Source organism: Stigmatopora argus, chromosome 19, assembly GCF_051989625.1.
Source record: "Stigmatopora argus isolate UIUO_Sarg chromosome 19, RoL_Sarg_1.0, whole genome shotgun sequence".
Taxonomy (NCBI): Eukaryota; Metazoa; Chordata; class Actinopteri; order Syngnathiformes; family Syngnathidae; genus Stigmatopora; species Stigmatopora argus.
In genome coordinates this window covers 12,381,062-12,397,585 of record NC_135405.1, presented here as the reverse complement: position 1 = coordinate 12,397,585, position 16,524 = coordinate 12,381,062, and the positions used below count along the sequence as shown (strand labels likewise).

General features: G+C 30.7%; 2 protein-coding genes across 5 annotated transcripts in view; both read right to left on the bottom strand.

Moving 5' to 3' along the window:
• Positions 1 to 16,524, bottom strand: part of ccdc85cb (coiled-coil domain containing 85C, b) — a 50,117-nt gene that overhangs the window by 15,361 nt on the left and 18,232 nt on the right. For 3 of the 4 annotated variants that reach the window (XM_077586673.1, XM_077586674.1, XM_077586675.1), the window contains 3 exons: positions 13,956 to 14,035; positions 12,537 to 12,578; positions 10,207 to 10,311 (listed from right to left, as the gene is read on the bottom strand). In XM_077586673.1, coding sequence (XP_077442799.1) covers positions 10,207 to 10,311; positions 12,537 to 12,578; positions 13,956 to 14,035 — 227 coding nt within the window. The remainder of the gene's footprint in view (positions 1 to 10,206; positions 10,312 to 12,536; positions 12,579 to 13,955; positions 14,036 to 16,524) is intronic. The other variant, XM_077586676.1, reaches the window with a different exon arrangement.
• stx7l (syntaxin 7-like) overlaps positions 14,457 to 16,524 on the bottom strand; it is a 53,694-nt gene continuing 51,626 nt past the window's right edge. Inside the window, exon 11 of the transcript XR_013296754.1 lies at positions 14,457 to 14,468. The gene's annotated coding sequence lies outside the window, so the exon portion shown is untranslated. The remainder of the gene's footprint in view (positions 14,469 to 16,524) is intronic.

Sequence of the window (16,524 nt, the reverse complement as noted above, 5' to 3'; positions counted from 1 at the left end):
AGTAAGGCTTTTTTCTTTAAAAAACGACATAGTATAGTAAGGCTATTTTTCTTAAAAAACGACATAGTATAGTAAGGCTTTTTTCTTTAAAAAAATGACATAGTATAGTAAGGCTATTTTTTTCAAAAAACGACATAGTATAGTAAGGCTATTTTTCTTAAAAAACGACATAGTATAGTAAGGCTTTTTTCTTTAAAAAATGACATAGTATAGTAAGGCTATTTTTCTTAAAAAACGACATAGTATAGTAAGGCTTTTTTCTTTAAAAAAATGACATAGTATAGTAAGGCTATTTTTTACAAAAAACGACATAGTATAGTAAGGCTATTTTTCTTTAAAAAATGACATAGTATAGTAAGGCTATTTTTCTTTAAAAACGACATAGTATAGTAAGGCTATTTTTCTTAAAAAACGACATAGTATAGTAAGGCTTTTTTCTTTAAAAAACGACATAGTATAGTAAGGCTATTTTTTTCAAAAAACGACATAGTATAGTAAGGCTTTTTTTTTTAAAAACGACATAGTATAGTAAGGCTTTTTTCTTTAAAAAATGACATAGTATAGTAAGGCTATTTTTTTCAAAAAACGACATAGTATAGTAAGGCTATTTTTCTTAAAAAACGACATAGTATAGTAAGGCTTTTTTCTTTAAAAAATGACATAGTATAGTAAGGCTATTTTTCTTAAAAAACGACATAGTATAGTAAGGCTTTTTTCTTTAAAAAAATGACATAGTATAGTAAGGCTATTTTTTTCAAAAAACGACATAGTATAGTAAGGCTATTTTTCTTTAAAAAATGACATAGTATAGTAAGGCTATTTTTTCTTTAAAAACGACATAGTATAGTAAGGCTATTTTTCTTAACAAACGACATAGTATAGTAAGGCTTTTTTCTTTAAAAAACGACATAGTATAGTAAGGCTATTTTTTTCAAAAAACGACATAGTATAGTAAGGCTATTTTTCTTAAAAAACGACATAGTATAGTAAGGCTTTTTTCTTTAAAAAAATGACATAGTATAGTAAGGCTATTTTTTTCAAAAAACGACATAGTATAGTAAGGCTATTTTTCTTAAAAAACGACATAGTATAGTAAGGCTTTTTTCTTTAAAAAATGACATAGTATAGTAAGGCTATTTTTCTTAAAAAACGACATAGTATATAGTAAGGCTTTTTTTTCTTAAAAACATAGTAAGGCTATTTTTCTTAAAAAACAACATAGTATAGTAAGGCTTTTTTCTTTAAAAAATGACATAGTATAGTAAGGCTATTTTTCTTAAAAATTGACATAGTATAGTAAGGCTATTTTGCTTAAAAAACGACATAGTATAGTAAGGCTTTTTTCTTTAAAAAACGACATAGTATAGTAAGGCTATTTTTTTCAAAAAACGACATAGTATAGTAAGGCTTTTTTCTTTAAAAAACGACATAGTATAGTAAGGCTATTTTTTTCAAAAAACGACATAGTATAGTAAGGCTATTTTTCTTAAAAAACAACATAGTATAGTAAGGCTTTTTTCTTTAAAAATGACATAGTATAGTAAGGCTATTTTTCTTAAAAAATGACATAGTATAGTAAGGCTTTTTTCTTTAAAAAACGACATAGTATAGTAAGGCTTTTTTGTTTTAAAACGACATAGTATAGTAAGGTTATTTTTCTTAAAAAACGACATAGTATAGTAAGGCTTTTTTTTAAAAAAACGACATAGTATAGTAAGGCTTTTTTCTTTAAAAAATGACATAGTATAGTAAGGCTATTTTTTTCAAAAAAACGACATAGTATAGTAAGGCTATTTTTCTTAAAAAACGGCATAGTATAGTAAGGCTTTTTTCTTTAAAAAAATGACATAGTATAGTAAGGCTATTTTTTTCAAAAAACGACATAGTATAGTAAGGCTATTTTTCTTAAAAAACGACATAGTATAGTAAGGCTTTTTTCTTTAAAAAATGACATAGTATAGTAAGGCTATTTTTCTTAAAAAACGACACAGTATAGTAAGGCTTTTTTCTTTAAAAAAATGACATGGTATAGTAAGGCTATTTTTTTCAAAAAACGACATAGTATAGTAAGGCTATTTTTCTTTAAAAAATGACATAGTATAGTAAGGCTATTTTTCTTTAAAAACGACATAGTATAGTAAGGCTATTTTTCTTAAAAAACGACATAGTATAGTAAGGCTTTTTTCTTTAAAAAACGACATAGTATAGTAAGGCTATTTTTTTCAAAAAACGATATAGTATAGTAAGGCTTTTTTTTTAAAAAAACGACATAGTATAGTAAGGCTTTTTTCTTTAAAAAAATGACATAGTATAGTAAGGCTATTTTTTTCAAAAAACGACATAGTATAGTAAGGCTATTTTTCTTAAAAAACGACATAGTATAGTAAGGCTTTTTTCTTTAGAAAATGACATAGTATAGTAAGGCTATTTTTCTTAAAAAACGACATAGTATAGTAAGGCTTTTTTCTTTAAAAAAATGACATAGTATAGTAAGGCTATTTTTTTCAAAAAACGACATAGTATAGTAAGGCTATTTTTCTTTAAAAAATGACATAGTATAGTAAGGCTATTTTTCTTTAAAAACGACATAGTATAGTAAGGCTATTTTTCTTAAAAAACGACATAGTATAGTAAGGCTTTTTTCTTTAAAAAACGACATAGTATAGTAAGGCTATTTTTTTCAAAAAACGACATAGTATAGTAAGGCTATTTTTCTTAAAAAACGACATAGTATAGTAAGGCTTTTTTCTTTAAAAAAATGACATAGTATAGTAAGGCTATTTTTTTCAAAAAACGACATAGTATAGTAAGGCTATTTTTCTTAAAAAACGACATAGTATAGTAAGGCTTTTTTCTTTAAAAATTGACATAGTATAGTAAGGCTTTTTTCTTTAAAAAACGACATAGTATAGTAAGGCTATTTTTCTTAAAAAACGACATAGTATAGTAAGGCTTTTTTCTTTAAAAAAATGACATAGTATAGTAAGGCTATTTTTTTCAAAAAACGACATAGTATAGTAAGGCTATTTTTCTTAAAAAACGACATAGTATAGTAAGGCTTTTTTCTTTAAAAAATGACATAGTATAGTAAGGCTATTTTTCTTAAAAAACGACATAGTATAGTAAGGCTATTTTTCTTTAAAAAATGACATAGTATAGTAAGGCTATTTTTTTCAAAAAACGACATAGTATAGTAAGGCTATTTTTCTTTAAAAAATGACATAGTATAGTAAGGCTATTTTTCTTTAAAAACGACATAGTATAGTAAGGCTATTTTTCTTAAAAAACGACATAGTATAGTAAGGCTTTTTTCTTTAAAAAACGACATAGTATAGTAAGGCTATTTTTTTCAAAAAACGACATAGTATAGTAAGGCTATTTTTCTTAAAAAACGACATAGTATAGTAAGGCTTTTTTCTTTAAAAAAATGACATAGTATAGTAAGGCTATTTTTTTCAAAAAACGACATAGTATAGTAAGGCTATTTTTCTTAAAAAACGACATAGTATAGTAAGGCTTTTTTCTTTAAAAATTGACATAGTATAGTAAGGCTTTTTTCTTTAAAAAACGACATAGTATAGTAAGGCTATTTTTCTTAAAAAACGACATAGTATAGTAAGGCTTTTTTCTTTAAAAAAATGACATAGTATAGTAAGGCTATTTTTTTCAAAAAACGACATAGTATAGTAAGGCTATTTTTCTTAAAAAACGACATAGTATAGTAAGGCTTTTTTCTTTAAAAAATGACATAGTATAGTAAGGCTATTTTTCTTAAAAAACGACATAGTATAGTAAGGCTATTTTTCTTTAAAAAATGACATAGTATAGTAAGGCTATTTTTTTCAAAAAACGACATAGTATAGTAAGGCTATTTTTCTTTAAAAAATGACATAGTATAGTAAGGCTATTTTTCTTTAAAAAATGACATAGTATAGTAAGGCTATTTTTCTTTAAAAACGACATAGTATAGTAAGGCTATTTTTCTTAAAAAACGACATAGTATAGTAAGGCTTTTTTCTTTAAAAAACGACATAGTATAGTAAGGCTATTTTTCTTAAAAAACGACATAGTATAGTAAGGCTTTTTTCTTTAAAAAAATGACATAGTATAGTAAGGCTATTTTTTTCAAAAAACGACATAGTATAGTAAGGCTATTTTTCTTAAAAAACGACATAGTATAGTAAGGCTTTTTTCTTTAAAAAATGACATAGTATAGTAAGGCTATTTTTCTTAAAAAACGACATAGTATAGTAAGGCTTTTTTCTTTAAAAAACGACATAGTATAGTAAGGCTATTTTTTTCAAAAAACGACATAGTATAGTAAGGCTTTTTTTAAAAAAAACGACATAGTATAGTAAGGCTTTTTTCTTTAAAAAATGACATAGTATAGTAAGGCTATTTTTTCAAAAAACGACATAGTATAGTAAGGCTATTTTTCTTAAAAAACGACATAGTATAGTAAGGCTTTTTTCTTTAAAAAATGACATAGTATAGTAAGGCTATTTTTCTTAAAAAACGACATAGTATAGTAAGGCTTTTTTCTTTAAAAAAATGACATAGTATAGTAAGGCTATTTTTCTTTAAAAACGACATAGTATAGTAAGGCTATTTTTCTTAAAAAACGACATAGTATAGTAAGGCTTTTTTCTTTAAAAAACGACATAGTATAGTAAGGCTATTTTTTTCAAAAAACGACATAGTATAGTAAGGCTTTTTTTTTTTAAAAAACGACATAGTATAGTAAGGCTTTTTTCTTTAAAAAATGACATAGTATAGTAAGGCTATTTTTCTTAAAAAACGACATAGTATAGTAAGGCTTTTTTCTTTAAAAAATGACATAGTATAGTAAGGCTATTTTTCTTTAAAAACGACATAGTATAGTAAGGCTATTTTTCTTAAAAAACGACATAGTATAGTAAGGCTTTTTTCTTTAAAAAACGACATAGTATAGTAAGGCTATTTTTCTTAAAAAACGACATAGTATAGTAAGGCTTTTTTCTTTAAAAAAATGACATAGTATAGTAAGGCTATTTTTTTCAAAAAACGACATAGTATAGTAAGGCTATTTTTCTTAAAAAACGACATAGTATAGTAAGGCTTTTTTCTTTAAAAAATGACATAGTATAGTAAGGCTATTTTTCTTAAAAAACGACATAGTATAGTAAGGCTTTTTTCTTTAAAAAACGACATAGTATAGTAAGGCTATTTTTTTCAAAAAACGACATAGTATAGTAAGGCTTTTTTTAAAAAAAACGACATAGTATAGTAAGGCTTTTTTCTTTAAAAAATGACATAGTATAGTAAGGCTATTTTTTTCAAAAAACGACATAGTATAGTAAGGCTATTTTTCTTAAAAAAACGACATAGTATAGTAAGGCTTTTTTCTTTAAAAAATGACATAGTATAGTAAGGCTATTTTTCTTAAAAAACGACATAGTATAGTAAGGCTTTTTTCTTTAAAAAAATGACATAGTATAGTAAGGCTATTTTTTTCAAAAAACGACATAGTATAGTAAGGCTATTTTTCTTTAAAAAATGACATAGTATAGTAAGGCTATTTTTCTTTAAAAACGACATAGTATAGTAAGGCTATTTTTCTTAAAAAACGACATAGTATAGTAAGGCTTTTTTCTTTAAAAAACGACATAGTATAGTAAGGCTATTTTTTTCAAAAAACGACATAGTATAGTAAGGCTATTTTTCTTAAAAAACGACATAGTATAGTAAGGCTTTTTTCTTTAAAAAAATGACATAGTATAGTAAGGCTATTTTTTTCAAAAAACGACATAGTATAGTAAGGCTATTTTTCTTAAAAAACGACATAGTATAGTAAGGCTTTTTTCTTTAAAAAACGACATAGTATAGTAAGGCTTTTTTCTTTAAAAAACGACATAGTATAGTAAGGCTATTTTTCTTAAAAAACGACATAGTATAGTAAGGCTTTTTTCTTTAAAAAAATGACATAGTATAGTAAGGCTATTTTTTTCAAAAAACGACATAGTATAGTAAGGCTATTTTTCTTAAAAAACGACATAGTATAGTAAGGCTTTTTTCTTTAAAAAATGACATAGTATAGTAAGGCTATTTTTCTTAAAAAACGACATAGTATAGTAAGGCTTTTTTCTTTAAAAAAATGACATAGTATAGTAAGGCTATTTTTTTCAAAAAACGACAGTATAGTAAGGCTATTTTTCTTTAAAAAATGACATAGTATAGTAAGGCTATTTTTCTTTAAAAACGACATAGTATAGTAAGGCTATTTTTCTTAAAAAACGACATAGTATAGTAAGGCTTTTTTCTTTAAAAAACGACATAGTATAGTAAGGCTATTTTTTTCAAAAAACGACATAGTATAGTAAGGCTTTTTTTTTTAAAAACGACATAGTATAGCAAGGCTTTTTTCTTTAAAAAATGACATAGTATAGTAAGGCTATTTTTTTCAAAAAACGACATAGTATAGTAAGGCTATTTTTCTTAAAAAACGACATAGTATAGTAAGGCTTTTTTCTTTAAAAAATGACATAGTATAGTAAGGCTATTTTTCTTAAAAAACGACATAGTATAGTAAGGCTTTTTTCTTTAAAAAAATGACATAGTATAGTAAGGCTATTTTTTTCAAAAAACGGCATAGTATAGTAAGGCTATTTTTCTTTAAAAAATGACATAGTATAGTAAGGCTATTTTTCTTTAAAAACGACATAGTATAGTAAGGCTATTTTTCTTAAAAAACGACATAGTATAGTAAGGCTTTTTTTCTTTAAAAAAATGACATAGTATAGTAAGGCTATTTTTTTCAAAAAACGACATAGTATAGTAAGGCTATTTTTCTTAAAAAACGACATAGTATAGTAAGGCTTTTTTCTTTAAAAAACGACATAGTATAGTAAGGCTTTTTTCTTTAAAAAACGACATAGTATAGTAAGGCTATTTTTCTTAAAAAACGACATAGTATAGTAAGGCTTTTTTCTTTAAAAAAATGACATAGTATAGTAAGGCTATTTTTTTCAAAAAACGACATAGTATAGTAAGGCTATTTTTCTTAAAAAACGACATAGTATAGTAAGGCTTTTTTCTTTAAAAAATGACATAGTATAGTAAGGCTATTTTTCTTAAAAAACGACATAGTATAGTAAGGCTTTTTTCTTTAAAAAACGACATAGTATAGTAAGGCTATTTTTCTTAAAAAACAACATAGTATAGTAAGGCTTTTTTCTTTAAAAAAATGACATAGTATAGTAAGGCTATTTTTTTCAAAAAACGACATAGTATAGTAAGGCTATTTTTCTTAAAAAACGACATAGTATAGTAAGGCTTTTTTCTTTAAAAAACGACATAGTATAGTAAGGCTATTTTTTTCAAAAAACGACATAGTATAGTAAGGCTATTTTTCTTAAAAAACGACATAGTATAGTAAGGCTTTTTTCTTTAAAAAAATGACATAGTATAGTAAGGCTATTTTTTTCAAAAAACGACATAGTATAGTAAGGCTATTTTTCTTAAAAAACGACATAGTATAGTAAGGCTTTTTTCTTTAAAAAACGACATAGTATAGTAAGGCTTTTTTCTTTAAAAAACGACATAGTATAGTAAGGCTATTTTTCTTAAAAAACGACATAGTATAGTAAGGCTTTTTTCTTTAAAAAAATGACATAGTATAGTAAGGCTATTTTTTTCAAAAAACGACATAGTATAGTAAGGCTATTTTTCTTAAAAAACGACATAGTATAGTAAGGCTTTTTTCTTTAAAAAATGACATAGTATAGTAAGGCTATATTTCTTAAAAAACGACATAGTATAGTAAGGCTTTTTTCTTTAAAAAACGATATAGTATAGTAAGGCTATTTTTCTTAAAAAACAACATAGTATAGTAAGGCTTTTTTCTTTAAAAAAATGACATAGTATAGTAAGGCTATTTTTTTCAAAAAACGACATAGTATAGTAAGGCTATTTTTCTTAAAAAACGACATAGTATAGTAAGGCTTTTTTCTTTAAAAAACGACATAGTATAGTAAGGCTATTTTTTTCAAAAAACGACATAGTATAGTAAGGCTATTTTTCTTAAAAAACGACATAGTATAGTAAGGCTTTTTTCTTTAAAAAAATGACATAGTATAGTAAGGCTATTTTTTTCAAAAAACGACATAGTATAGTAAGGCTATTTTTCTTAAAAAACGACATAGTATAGTAAGGCTTTTTTCTTTAAAAAACGACATAGTATAGTAAGGCTTTTTTCTTTAAAAAACGACATAGTATAGTAAGGCTATTTTTCTTAAAAAACGACATAGTATAGTAAGGCTTTTTTCTTTAAAAAAATGACATAGTATAGTAAGGCTATTTTTTTCAAAAAACGACATAGTATAGTAAGGCTATTTTTCTTAAAAAACGACATAGTATAGTAAGGCTTTTTTCTTTAAAAAATGACATAGTATAGTAAGGCTATTTTTCTTAAAAAACGACATAGTATAGTAAGGCTTTTTTCTTTAAAAAATGACATAGTATAGTAAGGCTATTTTTTTCAAAAAACGACAGTATAGTAAGGCTATTTTTCTTTAAAAAATGACATAGTATAGTAAGGCTTTTTTCTTTAAAAAATGACATAGTATAGTAAGGCTATTTTTTTCAAAAAACGACATAGTATAGTAAGGCTATTTTTCTTAAAAAACGACATAGTATAGTAAGGCTTTTTTCTTTAAAAAATGACATAGTATAGTAAGGCTATTTTTCTTAAAAAACGACATAGTATAGTAAGGCTTTTTTCTTTAAAAAAATGACATAGTATAGTAAGGCTATTTTTTTCAAAAAACGGCATAGTATAGTAAGGCTATTTTTCTTTAAAAAATGACATAGTATAGTAAGGCTATTTTTCTTTAAAAACGACATAGTATAGTAAGGCTATTTTTCTTAAAAAACGACATAGTATAGTAAGGCTTTTTTCTTTAAAAAACGACATAGTATAGTAAGGCTATTTTTTTCAAAAAACGACATAGTATAGTAAGGCTATTTTTCTTAAAAAACGACATAGTATAGAAAGGCTTTTTTCTTTAAAAAAATGACATAGTATAGTAAGGCTATTTTTTTCAAAAAACGACATAGTATAGTAAGGCTATTTTTCTTAAAAAACGACATAGTATAGTAAGGCTTTTTTCTTTAAAAAACGACATAGTATAGTAAGGCTTTTTTCTTTAAAAAACGACATAGTATAGTAAGGCTATTTTTCTTAAAAAACGACATAGTATAGTAAGGCTTTTTTCTTTAAAAAAATGACATAGTATAGTAAGGCTATTTTTTTCAAAAAACGACATAGTATAGTAAGGCTATTTTTCTTAAAAAACGACATAGTATAGTAAGGCTTTTTTCTTTAAAAAATGACATAGTATAGTAAGGCTATTTTTCTTAAAAAACGACATAGTATAGTAAGGCTTTTTTCTTTAAAAAACGACATAGTATAGTAAGGCTATTTTTCTTTAAAAACGACATAGTATAGTAAGGCTTTTTTCTTTAAAAAAATGACATAGTATAGTAAGGCTATTTTTTTCAAAAAACGACATAGTATAGTAAGGCTATTTTTTTTTTAAAAATGACATAGTATAGTAAGGCTATTTTTCTTTAAAAAACGACAAAGTATAGTAAGGCTTTTTTCTTTAAAAAATGACAGAATAGTAAGGCTATTTTTCTTAAAAAACGACATAGTATATAGTAAGGCTTTTTTTTCTTAAAAACATAGTAAGGCTATTTTTCTTAAAAAACAACATAGTATAGTAAGGCTTTTTTCTTTAAAAAATGACATAGTATAGTAAGGCTATTTTTCTTAAAAAACGACAAAGTATAGTAAGGCTTTTTTCTTTAAAAAATGACATAGTATAGTAAGGCTATTTTTCTTAAAAAACGACATAGTATATAGTAAGGCTTTTTTTCTTTAAAAAACGACACAGTATAGTAAGGCTTTTTTCTCTTAAAAACGACATAGTATTGTAGGGCTTTTTTCTTTAAAAAAGACTTAGTATAGTAAGGCTTTTTTTCTTTAAAAAACACAGTATATTTAAGCTATTTTTCTTAAAAAACGACATAGTATAGTAAGGCTTTTTTTCTTTAAAAAACGACTATGATTAGTAGAGCTAACCAAAAAACGTGACTCTTTTGCATTTGCCATGTTTCAAGGCCTAAGTGTGTGTGCGTGTGTGTGTTTGTGTGTATGCGCGCACTCACCACGTTATGCACGGCGTCCTGGCGTTGGGGCAGCGAGGACAGCTGCGACTCGGAGTGGTACAGACTCATTCCTTTCCGCAGGGCTCGCAGGTCACCTGGATTACACTAAAAACACACACACACACACACACACACCATCAGGAATACGCATGTAAACAAACAGGCACAATGACAAACACACACACACACACACACACAATTTGAACCTGCATCCCAGGATTAGAAGCAAATAGCCCGAGCGGAAAGGCAGCCAAACTCTTAAATCTTAGATAGTTAGATGAGATTGAATTTGACCCGTCACCAAGTAATCATCCCAAAAAAAAGGGGGCGGGACAATATTTCCCAGGCATTTTTTTTTCCCGATTGGTATCCAACTTAAAAGCTCCCGGACGCTACGTTCTCGTCGCCCTTGACCGCACGGCACGCTATTTATAGCGCGGCGCTTGTCGCCCGTTATCTCCCGAGCGCACACTCGGCGTCCCGCTAACCTTTTCCCGTCGCTTTTCAAAAACGCGCCCCGACGTCTGCGAGGATCGGCGGCCGGCAAAATGTCACGTCCGCTGGAGTGAAACAAACCCATCGATGATCTCATGGGAATAATAAGATCGCCGTCGCCCGGCGGCTAGCGAGCGTCTATCTTTAGTCACGCCAAGGACAAGAGCTGGTGGTGTTGGACATTTTTTTGTTGTTTTTTACCTTAAAAATCAAACATTTGGGCGCTGGACTGGAGTGGATGTCAATGGCAGCTAGCGAATTCCTCCCCACAATGCTATCAAGAAGGTCAACATTCCTGCGATAAGAGACTTTTGTTCCCTGCGGGAAGTTTGACTAGCATAACCCGCTAACCCCCCCCCCCCCGCAGGAGGGAGGCCCACCCATGACACTTTTTTTATTCAATCATGCCGACAAAAACAACAACAGAAAAAAACAAAAGTTGTTCAAAGAAAGCACCGATGAATTATAGATGGTTCTCGGAGAATGAAATATTAACGACGGCGTCGGCGAGCCCAGAAAAAAGACGACGGAGGAAATTGAACCAATGAGGACACAAACAATTATTTTATCAAGAAACGGTTGTTATTGTTTTAGGCTTGTCGCGATAGCACATTTCAGTAGGAGGCGATAGATTGTCACAATGAAATAATTGTTGATATATAACTAATCTAGTCAGTCACACCATATCATAATAAAACATCCATTTAAATGCGATAAAGGTTTACTCTTGAACAACAAACTAACATTTCATACCTACTAATTTATGTGACCACTTTATTATGTTGACTACTTATTTATTATGTTGACCACTTATTTATTATGTTGACTACTTATGTATTATGTTGACTACTTATTTATTTTGTTGACTACTTATTTAATATGTGACCACTTATTTATGTTGACTACTTATGTATTATGTTGACTACTTATTTATTATGTTGACTACTTATTTATTTAGTTGACTACTTATGTATTATGTTGACTACTTATTTATTATGTTGACTACTTAATTATTATGTTGCCTACTGATTTTTTATGTGAACTACTTATTTATGTTGACTACTTATACATTGATTATTTAAGCATTAGTATTATTTATTCATTTGTTTGTTGCTGTTATTTGCACTTTCCTACGTATGTGCTTGACTACCTACTATGTTGATTTATTTATTACTTATTGATTATATTTATTATTTTTTGATTACGTAAGTATTAGTATTATTTATCTGTTTGTTTGTTGCTGTTATTTGCACAGTTTCCTAATTATTATGTGGTTGACTTCTTATTATGTTGACTTATTTATGACTTATGGATTATTTGTTGTTATTATTTCTCTATTTGTGGTTGTTGTTATCTGTGAACTTTAAATATATTTCTACTTGTATAATGACAATAAAAGCATTAAATTCAATACATTGGTTGATGCTTGCAGAGGCTATAAAAAGTGATTACTTTATTAAAAATTATATCAACTATCAAAGTGTTATGGTTATGCTTTTGGGTGCTTATACAAATATGCAGAATTTTTCATCTATCTGGGTTTTACATTAGATTTTATCAGCAAATATGCCTTGAAACGCAAAAAGTTGCACTATGAATATTTCCCAAGTAAAATTAAATTTTAAAACGACTGAATATTGATTGTTATTCAGAGAGGAGAATTCGGAGCCGATGATCGATTGGAAAATAAGTCAATACATTTGAGGAGTTAAGTGAAAAAGAATAATTGATTGGAGAAGAGGTTGATCAATTTGATAAGTTAGTCATTTAACGATCAATTCTTCAAATTCCGCCACCAGAGAGAAAATTAGAGCGCCTAAAAAAGCGACATTTACCTTCTTCATTGGTATCTGTGATAAACTATAACGGTTATGTGCCTGCAAAAGCAAAAACAGTTGGAAATAGCAAGTTAAATCATTCAAAAGAACAACAACACAAGAACAAGAATGAGATTTTCAGACGTTGTCTTTCCCTTTTCCACCCGACAGACGCGACCTGGCGTTGAACCCCGTCAGATTCCCCAAACGCCGCCGCCCCCCCACCCCCGACGCGGGCGGAGTCGCGGAGAGGTTAACGTCGCCGAATTGCCACGGGCGCTAACCGATGCTCGCCATTGAAGCCTCCGCCATGAATAAAACATGGATCGACGGCGGCGAGGAGACATCCGCCAAAGACTACAAAAAAAAAATAAAAGATTCCTCTGGAAGGGTTCAAACGTCGAACGGCGGCAGATTAAAAGGCGCTCGATTGGTTTGGAAGCGGCGCCGAATGGCCGCGTGTTTCAATAGGATGGATGGCGAAAAACGGCGAGCAGGAAATCCGCTAACAAGTCCAAAAAATAATTAAACTTTGCAACGTGTTGAACCAAGTCTGGAAAATAGTTCACTTTCAGAATAAAAGCGAATCCCTTTCTAAGAGTTAACAAATTTGCAACATTTTGAAGCAATCCTTTCAGAATAAAAGCTAATCACTTGGTAAGGGTTGACACGTAAAAAAACATTTTAAACCAATTCTTTCAAAATAAAAGCGAATCACTTTCTAAGGGTTGACAGGTAAAAAAACTTTTTAAACCAAATCCTTTCAGGATAAAAGAGAATCCCTTTTTAATGGTTAACAAGTTTGCCATATTTTAAACCAATCCTTTCAGAATAAAAGTGAATCGCTTTCTAAGGGTTAACAAGTAAAAAACGTTTAAACCAATCCTTTCAAAATAAAAGCGAATCACTTTCTAAGGGTTGACACGTAAAAAAACATTTTAAACCAAATCCTTTCAGAATAAAAGAGAATCCCTTTTTAATGGTTAACAAGTTTGCCATATTTTAAACCAATCCTTTCAGAATAAAAGTGAATCACTTTCTAAGGGTTAACAAGTAAAAAACATTTTAAACCAATCCTTTCAAAATAAAAGTGAATCACTTTCTTAGCCGTTTACAGTATTTTGATGTTTTTCTGTTCTATTGTCATTTTTTTGCCAGACGTCATTTATTTAAAAGAATTTCCATTCTGCCAGTTTTCACGATAATTTTGGGGGTGCCGGAGCTTATCCCAACCAACTAGGGGCCCATAATTCAAGTACGGAAACATAGATTGGGTCCCATTGGCTAGGAACAAATGTTTTGGGGGCTTCAAAATGAATTGGACGAGTTTAAACGTGTAAATAAAGATATTTCCAAACGTTTTTGACCCGATTTAAGATGGCGTGACGTTGCGAATGGGTAATTTTTCTGAGATGGTTCTGGGTCAAGTCGGCTCACCTGCGACAGGAGCTTGTTGTTGTCATCCTCCAAGATTCGCACTTTGGTCTCCAGCTGCCGGATGTAGTTGGAGGAGGAATCTGCAGCGAGAGAAAAGAAGGGAGGAGACCACATTAGCATTTCAAAAGACGTCAAAATGGAGAAGCAGCCAGAGTTCATTGTGTTTTGCAGTGGAGCAAAGCACACTTGGTTTAGATTAGAACTTTATTTCATCCTGATTGGGGAAATTGCCTTGGTTGCAGTAGCAACACAGACACAGAAGACATTGTAGACCTAGTTACAAAAAAAAATTGCCCAGTTGTTTGCTTAAAATTTCTACTTTGGATGAATTGTTTTTCTATTTAGACTTTTTGTGAGCTGGGATTTTTTTTTTTTTTGCTGAAGCAAAATTATTTTTTTAATGTATGGAGGGGACAAAGTATTTTTGAAAAGTGACATTACATACATTTAAAAGATCCAGGCCTTTGTAAAATGATGCACATGTCAATGTTTTTAGGTGGGAATTAAATTGGACAAGGTAAAAAAAAAACACTTAAAAAATAGAGAGAAAGTGCAGATAAAACATGTTATATGGTTTTGTTTTGTTTAAATTAAATGACTTAAATCAAAAATCATATCTAGTGCAACACATCCCATTTTCAACATCGCTTTTCCTTGCGTTCAAACGCGGTAAACAAGCGTCACGCCTCCGTCACGTCGGCCAATTACGCCAACGCGGGTTCAAAGCGGGGACGTCCTCTGAAAAAGCCGCGTTTAATTCCCGACGCCATCAAAGCCCGAGTCAGTCGCTTTTGTTCGGCGAGAAGCGAGACGAGTCGAGGCACCTGACCACATTCTCGTCTTTGTTGGATTTGGACTTTTATTTGCAAAAGTTTCCGTTAGCATGCGTGCTTGGTGTTTTTTGCTAGCGCGGGCAAGTGGTAACAGCCAAAAGGTGGGCGTGGTTAAAGAGCGGGATGTCGCTAATCTGCCGCTTTTGCCCTGCGACCCGCTAATCTGCACTCATTTGATGCCCAGTTGACCTTCGGCCAGAACGCAAGCCGATTAGGGCGAAGGTTCTTCAACCTTGCTCTCTTATTGGCTGAGGAAAAGCTTACGTTTTACTGCCATTGACAAAGATAGACATTGGCATAACAGATTTTTTTTTAATGTACAGGTTCTCTTACTATTTTTGTGTTATTTTTTCCTTCATTTTTTAAAAATTATTTAAGTTTTTTGTTTAACCATTAAAGTATTTTTTTTTACAAAAAAGTGTTGCACTATCAAAATACATTGGAAAAAGTCCAGACTAATTTATTTATAATAAAAAGTAAATGTGCATTTAAAAAAAACAATAGCATGAAATTAAGTCAACTGTCGTCAAAGTACCGTATTTTCCGGACTATAAGTCGCGTTGTTTCCATAGTTTTGGACTAGCATTAAAGTGCAACATAGGTTTTTTTTTTAGTTGAACAAAGTAGCTGGTAAAAATCCTTTTGTGTTGACATGGTCAATGAAGCTGTAGTGTGTTCCGTGCGTAAGAAGAGCAAGTGACGTCACCCCCCGCGCCCCTCCACCCTCCGTCCCCGAACGCACGTCACTTCCAATCAAGTCAGTGCGCCACTGTGACCCACTTCCAGCAGCTCCGGCCCCCCCAACTCGCGGCCGTACTACCGTTGCCGTGACCGGTCTCCCTCGCTGACCTGAACAAAATCCTCTCGGGGGCTTAAAAAAATAATAATAATGTTAAATTCGACAATTAAAGGCACTTTGAAAGCAAAATAAACTTTGTTTTTTTTGATGACCAACTAGCAAAGCATCCTGAATTTCCACCTAAGCATCCAAATTCAAAGCACCGCCACATTTCTGACCTCGTGACCTTTGACCCTGTCCATTCTTACATGGCGACCAATGCAAATTTGAGTTAAATAGGCAAGTTATTGCAAAAAAAAAAATCCCTCGGTGACCTTTGACCCCAAATGTAACCATTCATTTTCAAAACTTTCATTGGCAACGCCTTCCTAAACTGGTCGCCCGTCTATCGTGGGCGACCAGTCACGATCACACTGCCACCAACGGGCTGAAAACGGAATTTTCTACTTTCAAAATCCCTTCATTCGTTCTTGAGTTATCTAGCGCTATATGGACGGGGCTAAAACATGATTATTTTCAGATGGCGGCGTCGACGCGGGAGCAGATGGGAAGAGCAAGCGAGCAAGCGGGCGAGCGGCGAGGTGGGCGGGACCTTTCATAACAAATAAATCACAGGCGGAAAGGAGGGTCGGTGCCGGATCAAAGCGGTAAGGTAAAAGAGTGGAGGGGTGGGGGGGCGGAGCTTGTGTTTTGGGAGTCGGGCTCTTTAGTAGCACGCTGAGAACGGAGATCCCCGAGCTTTTAGGGGTGCGCTTTCATCTGGTCCAAAGGCAAGATTTGGACGGGCCCCCCCTGAGACCGACTTGTCTGTTCAATGAGCTCAAGATGTTTAAAGGAAAATGTTCTTGGGGGCTGTTTATATTCAGGAGGAGTCCACTTCAGTTCACTCACAAAGTTAGCTAGTTAGCTAGTTGGCGTTTTTGAACATGTTAGGAAT